Source organism: Hippichthys cyanospilos, chromosome 8, assembly GCF_059441005.1.
Source record: "Hippichthys cyanospilos isolate Australia breed blue-spotted pipefish chromosome 8, RoL_Hcya_1.0, whole genome shotgun sequence".
NCBI lineage: Eukaryota > Metazoa > Chordata > Actinopteri > Syngnathiformes > Syngnathidae > Hippichthys > Hippichthys cyanospilos.
In genome coordinates this window covers 4403742-4412253 of record NC_142376.1, presented here as the reverse complement: position 1 = coordinate 4412253, position 8512 = coordinate 4403742, and the positions used below count along the sequence as shown (strand labels likewise).

The following is an 8512-nucleotide window of genomic DNA, read 5'->3' as shown; positions in this document are numbered from 1 at the left end:
GAGCAATCTTCTAATATCTCTCTCAAGCTCTTGTACAGGATCTCATTAGATTGTGCCGTATTTAATGAAGTGCCCTGTGAGGAGGAAAAAAAACGCCGTGGCCATTTGATGAACGTGACCTCTGTCGCGTAAATTGGCTTTATCGTCTCTTGTCACGGAGGGATACTTAGCGGTAGCCTTCGGCCGTGACGTGACACTGACTGAAAGTGATCGCGCCGACGTACGTGATGTCTCAATGTATGGAACTTACAAGGTCCAAATAGTTACATTTCTCATTGGTGATACAAGACTGCGCTTGTTATCCTTGAAACACACGCGTGCGTCCCTCATGGGCGGCTGATGCAAACTTGTTTTCATTTCCATAAAATAAGACTTGTTTTTTTTGTTGTTTTTTTAGAATGGGAGTTGCTTCTTTCAGGATGCTTTTGCTTCCATTAAAGGGGACGTAATTATCAAGAGATGACTTTAATTGCTCGTATACAAATAGTTGCGTCTGAAGTGCCCGGCCACCCATCAAGATCTGCCATTTTGTGTTCTTTTCTCCCAAGCAACCACGAGTGTAAAACAGAAACATCATTATGTTTTTGATTTGCAAAATTTTAACACCATTATATTTTGATTCAAAAGAAAGCACAGCTACGCTTTTGTTCGCTCTATGTGCCACATGTCCAAATCCGCATCAAATGGTATTTTTTTGACCCCTTGGGCAGTATTTTGACCATTTTTGGGTCATTTTCTTCCACATAATTGTCGCAGAATTTTACCCAAGGGATGGCACTCTCCTGGTAGTGCGATAACTAATTGATTGTGCCATGTTGAACATGTTGTCACCATCTGAGTGAAATTTCAGCTCCTTTCTGTGTCACAAGGGTTAATCAATTTTTTAAATCGACAATTTATTCTTCTATAACAAGAAAACTTTGTTATAGAAGAAGAGGCAATACAAAAAGCTAGGCTACATGCTAGCTTAATTCCTACAATTTCCCAATGTTGTTTTCCACTGAAATCACTATGCCTGCCCTTTTCCTATTGGATGTGCCCTTCTGATTATTTAAGTAATCATTTATCGATTAATTGGGTTTTTTTTTTAATGTTTTAGTTTCTTTCCATTCATGATTAATCAATTAGCAAAAAATATTCTGGATTAATTTGATCATCCAATACTTGACAATCAGTTAATCGACTAATCTGATTTAATGTTTTAAATTTTCATCCAAATGCACTAATATTATTTATTGTTTTCATTTTTTTTAAATTATTTGTTTACTGGTTCAGTCAGTAATTTAAGGAGTCATTAAGAAATGAATTGTGAATGGCTTTTTTGGGGACTAAAAATATCTGAGAATTTTTCCTGTTGAGAGGCTGAAACTGAGGATTTGGACAGATTTAACGTTTGTAATGATTCATCAAGTAATAAAATTACCCCCGAATTCATTTGATTATCAAATACTTGTCAGTTCATCATGTTCTATTCCACTCTATCAAATTTAGCTTTATTGTCATTTTGTTTTGTCTGATAATTTAATCTCATACAGTTTTTTTTTTTTTTTTTCTTTTTTGGGTCTGATATCAGAATGATATCAATATTGGATTGAGCCAGTTTGTTTTATGCTTTTACAGGCTTTGTGGGTCAGACTGGGGTACAAAATACCCCCCGGGTTGCCATGGTAATAAAAAAAACAAAACATTCTCTCTTTATAACACCCTACTCAAAAGATCCGGCTAGCGGTGACTAAAACCAATTGACTCTCAATCCTTGATTTTGATCACTACTCCGACACCTGCTGTTTGAATCAGTTATGCAACTGCATTAGTCTGCTCTAACTCATCCTTTAGAAATAGCATACCGATTCAGCGGACAGTGTAAAAAAATCATATGAAAAATGCTCATATATTGTGGCAGCAGTGACAGATCAATGGGAGCAGTTCAAAGCTCCCGTTTCTCGGGATTCTACAAGTCTTTGGGCTATTTGTAGTTTGTTTTGACCCTTGTGTTGTATTTTGACCATTTTTGGGTCTTTTTTTTTAAACACATTGTTCTTACTGTACTTTAGCCGAGGGATGGCACACTCCTGGTTGGGTGATAAGTAAGTGGTTGTGCCTGGTTGTACTTTGACGTGTTGTGGCCATTTGGGTGAAATTTCAGGTCCCTAGTGTCTTTTTTCAATGAGTTTCCTTTGGTGTACAGATCAAAGGATTTGATAAAATGCCCTTTTGTGTGATTTTGACCGATTTTGGGTCAGTTTCTTCCACGTCGTTCTCGCAGTATTTTAGCCAAGCAATGGCAAAATCTTATTGAAAATGAACCCGTGGATGACAAAACTCAAAAATGGCAAAGTAACAACAAAAGTACACCAAAGGGCATCAAAGTACAACATAAAAGATACGAAAAAAAAACCTATGTAGCAGTACCAACCAAGCAAATGAGAACAGAGCCAGCAGGAGAACAACAGCGAGTACTATAAAGTAGCAACAAAAAAAACAAACAAACCCCACACTGATCTAGAGTTATCAATTTGAGGAGATTAACAACGCGAGACTAACAGCGGCAGACATAGAATAATCCGGTGTTGTCCTCCTGCCCCGGCCGCACTTAGTAGTAGTCCCGTGACGACTGATGAGAAGCAGGTGTGCCCCTTCGTCAAGGAAACCTACATCTGTAGACAAGACGCAGCATTAGGGAAGCACCATATAGGTGAAATTTCAGCTCCCTAGTGTCATATTTCAATGCTTTTCCTCTGATGTGAATGCCTTTAAATTTCAGCTCCTTAGTGTCTTCTTTTAATGATTTTCCTTAGATGTGAAATGTCTTTGATGTAAAGATCAAATGATTGGACAAAATAATGGACAAGGGTTAATCCTTGTGTGGTACTTTGATGATTTTGGGGTCATTTTTTTCCCCACATTCCAACAGTATTTTAGACTTCTGACCATTTTTGGGATCATTTTCTTCCACAGCATTCTCACACTCTTTTAGCCAAGGGATAGCCCACTCCTGCTAGTGTGATAACTTAGTAGTTGTGCCATGTCAAACTTGGACATGTTGTCACCATCTGGGTGAAATTTCAGCTCCCTTGTGTATTCTTTCAATGCTTTCCCTTTGATGTGAAATGCCTTTGATGTAAAGATCAAAGGTATGGGTCAGTTTTTGGGTCATTTTTAGTATCTTAGCCAAAGGGTTGCACGCTCCTAGTAGTGCGATAACTAAATGGTTGTATCACCATTTGGGTGAAATTTCAGCTCCCTTGTGTATTCTTTCAATGCTTTCCCTTTGATGTGAAATGCCTTTGATGTAAAGATCAAAGGTATGGGTCAGTTTTCGGGTCATTTTTAGTATCTTAGCCAAAGGGTTGCACACTCCTACTAGTGCGATAACTACATGGTTTTATCGCCATTTGGGTGAAATTTCAGCTCCCTTGTGTATTCTTTCAATGCTTTCCCTTTGATGTGAAATGCCTTTGATGTAAAGATCAAAGGTATGGGGCATTTTTGGGGTAATTTTTAGTATTTTAGCCAAAGGGTTGCACACTCCTAGTAGTGGGATTATGAAATGTTTGTATCCCCATTTGGGTGAAATTTCAGCTGCCTAGTGTCTCCATTCAATGCTTGTTTTTATTTTGATGTGAAATGCCTTTGTAAAGATGAAAGGATTGAACAAAAACACACAGGGGTTAATTAATATTAAAAAATAGCAAGTCTACGCACGCAACTCTGCACTTTAAATAACAACAATGCAGCCATTTTGCAACCATTTGCGTTCACTGGAGTGAATTTGAAGTTTAGCGACAGCTTCAAATGATCCTGTCACCACATTGAAAACGGAACCATTTGAGAAATGATTTCGTGTGCCGTTGTTGTTGTTGTTTCTTTCTTTACCCTCCCTTTTGGCATCCATGCAAGCATGCAGTGATGCGGCGCCGATGCTTCCTGCAGGCGCTCACTCTCCCTCCATCAGCGCTCCAGTTTGACGCGCAGCAGCACCTCCCCAACCGCTCCGTCACTTTCACCAAGTCCTGGATTACTTGTACGCTCACCGGATCCCTCCCACACCCCAGCCCCCACCGAATGGCTCTTTTTCTCCGTGAATATTTGACAAGTTGCGCCTGACTCCCCGGGTGGAAGAATCGAGGAGCACAATGGGAATGCGGTCGTACGGTACTTTGTTTCTTTTATTTGCCCTGCTCCTGCAAGTCTTTCTCGCCAAGTTCGGGGCGCGAGCAGGAATAAGTTCTGCAGCGGATAGGAGGTTTTACAAAACCGGAGTTTCGGTGCAAGTTTTGGACGAGAACTCCGCGCAAAAGACTAGACTTGCAAGCGAGACGCCGAAATCGGAGCCGATCGGGGGAAACGAGATCAAACATGTGGTCAAAAGGAGCGTCCAAGAGGTTCCCGGCTACAGAAGCGAGTACAGACGCACGGGCGAGGAAGCCAAAGGTTCTTACCCGAGGCAAAATGACCCCTACCTGGACACCTCCACCTTTGCTCTGTCGGGAGATTCCGCACACAACCAGGCGATGGTGCACTGGTCCGGACACAACAGCAGCGTGAGTTTACACTTTGCACGCACTTGTCTGCCATTCTTATTAAATTTCACCCCGAATTTAACATGTGATGTATCCATCTTTTTTGTTGTTTTACGCACGGGCGTCTCTGTGCGTAAAAATCAAGTCGGGTTCCTCTGTCCTTAAATGCTGCAAATATTGCAACATTTCTGCCTCGGTAACGTCTCAAAAAAAGCAACACGTGTTTTGTTATCGTATACAAAAAATGCATCAATTCATCAAAGTGTGATAAATGCGTGCGCAATGCGCGGCTGTGTGCGCAAGGAATTTGGTCTCGCGCCAATCATTTATTCCATCGTGACTTTAAAATGTCCGTTTAACCCCGCTGGAGAATTTATGACGGCAGAATTATGGGATGGCAGGTGTTTGGGAGGCAATCACACGCTATCAATTATGCATGGCAACAATCAAGCGGAATCTCTCACTGTAACTCCAATCAAGAGGAGAAAGTTTGACCTTTGGGGCTGAATTCATCTTATTCGAGATTCACGCCCCTTCCTACACTTTTGCACGTCTTAGTGAGATTTGTGTTAATCCTGCAAGAACGATCTGAAAACAGTAAGAGCCCCTGTGTTTTTTTTTTTTTTCTCCTCAGGTAATCGCCAAAGCTCACCGGGCACAATTGTGTGTGGCAGCAACATTAATCAGGGGCCACATCTGAATATATTGGTGTCCTAGAAATGTTAAAAATAGCCCCCGCATTATCCCCAAAATGCAAATATGACTTCACAGGATTGAGATCTTCTCGTATCCTGTCCGCGTGTATTCAGTTTGGAGGTTGACGTGCTTTTTATATTCTTGTTGATGCATTATTTCCAGTCGATAAATCCCCAAATGCACCTGATATGATCTGATTTGTGGGCGACACGGTGAAATATGCGACTGCCATGAGACGTCTTGAGTAAAGATGGCCTTTTTGTACTGTGGGACACTGTTCACTGGATCATCACTGATGGGCTTGTCACTCTCGCCGCACATAATTTTAGATTTATACACTCGGAACCCTTCCCGCCGTCCCAAAAGTGCTCCCCGGGCTGCGGTGAGAAAATTGATGGCATTTTACGACTAGATGTTGGAGCTCGGGCTAGATCCGATGTAAATGACTGATAATATTTCCGATCTAAAGGGGGGGGGGGGCATTTGGAGGAAAAGGAATTCGTCGCGGTGGTCGGCGCTCTACTTTGGAGGGACTTTGCCTCAGATGTGAGCAAAGATGTGATAGCTCACAGCAGGAAGGGGGGGGGGGGTGAAGAGATGACAATGTAATGGAGAAAGAGGCTCAGATTTGATGCCAATCAGTGTGCAAATCAGATGTTTCAGTGTTTGATTTTCTGGGGTTGTCAGAAACATGAAAGTGCTCTGACTTTAATTGCATCGATTCGGGCTTGATTGGGAGAATTGATCGCCAATTCCCGCTTGATTTCTTGTCTATCTGCTTGTACGATGTCTCAAATAGGAGTCCGTTTCTGTTGGTTGATGTACAGTTGACGCTAATGGACTCCATTGGGCCAATTGTGAAAGTACATGCTTGAGCGAATCACCTTTTTTGGGGTGCACCAAGATTGATAAACAGGTAAAACTTGAAGAAAATGTATCTAGGTTTAAAAGGTTTCTATTACTTCTTTCATGTTTTCTTTGAACTTTGTTTTTTAATGTTGATTTTGTATTTATTTGCCTATTAGTGAGGTTCAGAACTGTTTTTTTTTCTTTACATTCCCTTGAGTGTAGCTCCATCTAGTGGATGTATTATGGAACCCCTGCCACTACTGTAGCTTCTATTCCTTGCGCCTTATAATGCGATGCACACTTTATGAGAAAAAGTTAAAAAAAGGCCATTTATTGATGCTGCACCTTATAATCTGGTGCGTATTTTAGTGCAATATTTTGTCTACCTTCTATGAAAGTTTGAACTGAGCATTTTAAACAGAGACAAATGTGAGAAAATATTAATGACGGCCTAATAAAAGTGTATTAAGTGTAAGGTGAGGGATTTTACAGCCTTAAAGGGATAGTGTGTAAGATTTACACAGTTTTTCATTACGGACAGCAGGAGGTGCTGCAGGTGCTGCATTTACCATTGTCCGCAGCTTTAACAAACATGGCCGCCTCCAGAGAAGTGCCACCCCCCATGTAATATAATTTAATGACAACTAAACCGAGGATTAAATTCCAAACATACTGGTGGCCATTAAGAACAAATTCATTTGCAAAGTTTGGAAATTTACAATAATGTATTCCTTTTTAATGAAAAACGGTCAAAATCTTACACACTGTCCCTTTAAAAATACACAATTAAAAATAGGAATGAAAACAAAATAACCTAAGCTAAACAGTATAATAAATGAAAAAAACAAAACAAACGTACGGTATAATTAAAAAAAAATAACTCTTAGATTTTCACTTATGCATAGATTTTTTTTCAATCGTAACCCTAGCCATAAACAAGCGAACCCTGTACAGCCATTTTACCTTGTCAATAAATGTGAATTATGTGTTTTTATGTGCCTTGGAATGAGGCTAATGGCGGTAGAAAACAGATGTCTGCTTCTAGACGGGATTAACCGACAATCAATTCTACAAAATGCCTAATCAATTCATTGACAGCCTAATTACTTCCCATTTAATATTTTCAGAAGTTTCAATTCTAGTTTCGATTACACTCCGCGCGACGGTTAAAAGTCTTACTGGCCACAAACGGATAAATCATCGTCATGGCCTGAAGATATAAATCATGATGTGAGCTCATGTGCGCCATTAAATGTCACCCAAAAAAAAAAAAAAAGGCATCACTCTGCTGCAGATGTCTTGCGCCTGAATCAATATTTCAATCTTCCGCTTCGCGTCGACGCTCATGAGCTATGATATGAGCAAGCGGAGCTTTTATTTTTTTTATTATCGCTGACCCTCCTCACGGAACCGCCCAAGGCGAGCCCCCTTCACACCATCTAAGAGTCGAGTGATCAACATGTTATTGGCATGTGAGTAAATTGCTGGTCCTGATGGGACTTGCTTGGTAAGACAGCTGAGACAAGCGGGGGTGGGGTGGGGTTGGGGTAGGGGGGGGCAGATAAGCGCCAAGCCTTATTGATAGCTCTCTCACCCTTGCTTCTGTTGCCGCAATTATACTTTTATGTCGCACTAAAGAACGTCCACATATCTTTGAGACGGAGGCTCTTTATTTCCAAATGTCTCGTTTTGTCCAAAGGTGACGCGAGTCAAAGCAATCTGTCAGCTCTGTCGTCTCTTCCCCGGCCTCTGCCGGCGGTCCAGATGAGACGTTGGCGGGGCGGCGCCGTCGCAAGCATACCTAATCAGAGACGGGTGGTTATTTGTTGCACGTAATCACGTTCTTATGAATGGACAATAAAAGGAAGAAGGGAAATGGCAAAGCACTGGGGGACACCTGTGTTTAAAGCCGCTTCATTAGACGGACGCCCCGTTCCATTTAACACGCCGGGGCTACTTGCATGGAGACGCTTTGATCCGGAAAATCAAATGGAAGGCGCTCCCAATTCACACGGGCGTTTGACCAGAGTTTTGGGGAACATGGATGATGAAAAGCGCATCCACCATTGTGCTCAGTCACAGCTGAAGGGAAAAAAAACCCGCTCCATTTACAGTTTTTTTTCCATCTTCTTGGAGATCAAATGTATCGTAATAAGACACATTTTTTACCCAAAATGGTAAAGGTTATTATATTTTTTTAATGACGTTCGTGCCATGATGTTCTTTCACGTATTGTCACCATCTGGGTGAAATTTCAGCTCCCTAGTGTCTTCTTTTAATGCTTTTGAACAAAATACTGAGCATTTGGGGATTTTTTTTTTCCACACTCACGGTATTTTAGCCAACGGATGACCCACGCGGTAGTGATCACTACATGGTCGTGTCATTTTGAAATTTGACATGTTGTCACTATCTGGATGAAATTTCAGCTCCCTAGTGTCTTC

The 8512-nt window shown here is 41.2% G+C and overlaps 1 protein-coding gene across 1 annotated transcript in view; it reads left to right on the top strand.

Annotated features, from left to right (window-relative positions):
• Positions 1-3968: 3968 nt before the first annotated feature.
• The window catches only part of sorcs3b (sortilin related VPS10 domain containing receptor 3b), a 72249-nt gene continuing 67705 nt past the window's right edge, over positions 3969-8512 (top strand). The window contains exon 1 of the mRNA XM_088421647.1: positions 3969-4544. Coding sequence (XP_088277773.1) covers positions 4137-4544 — 408 coding nt within the window. The 5' untranslated portion in view covers positions 3969-4136. The remainder of the gene's footprint in view (positions 4545-8512) is intronic.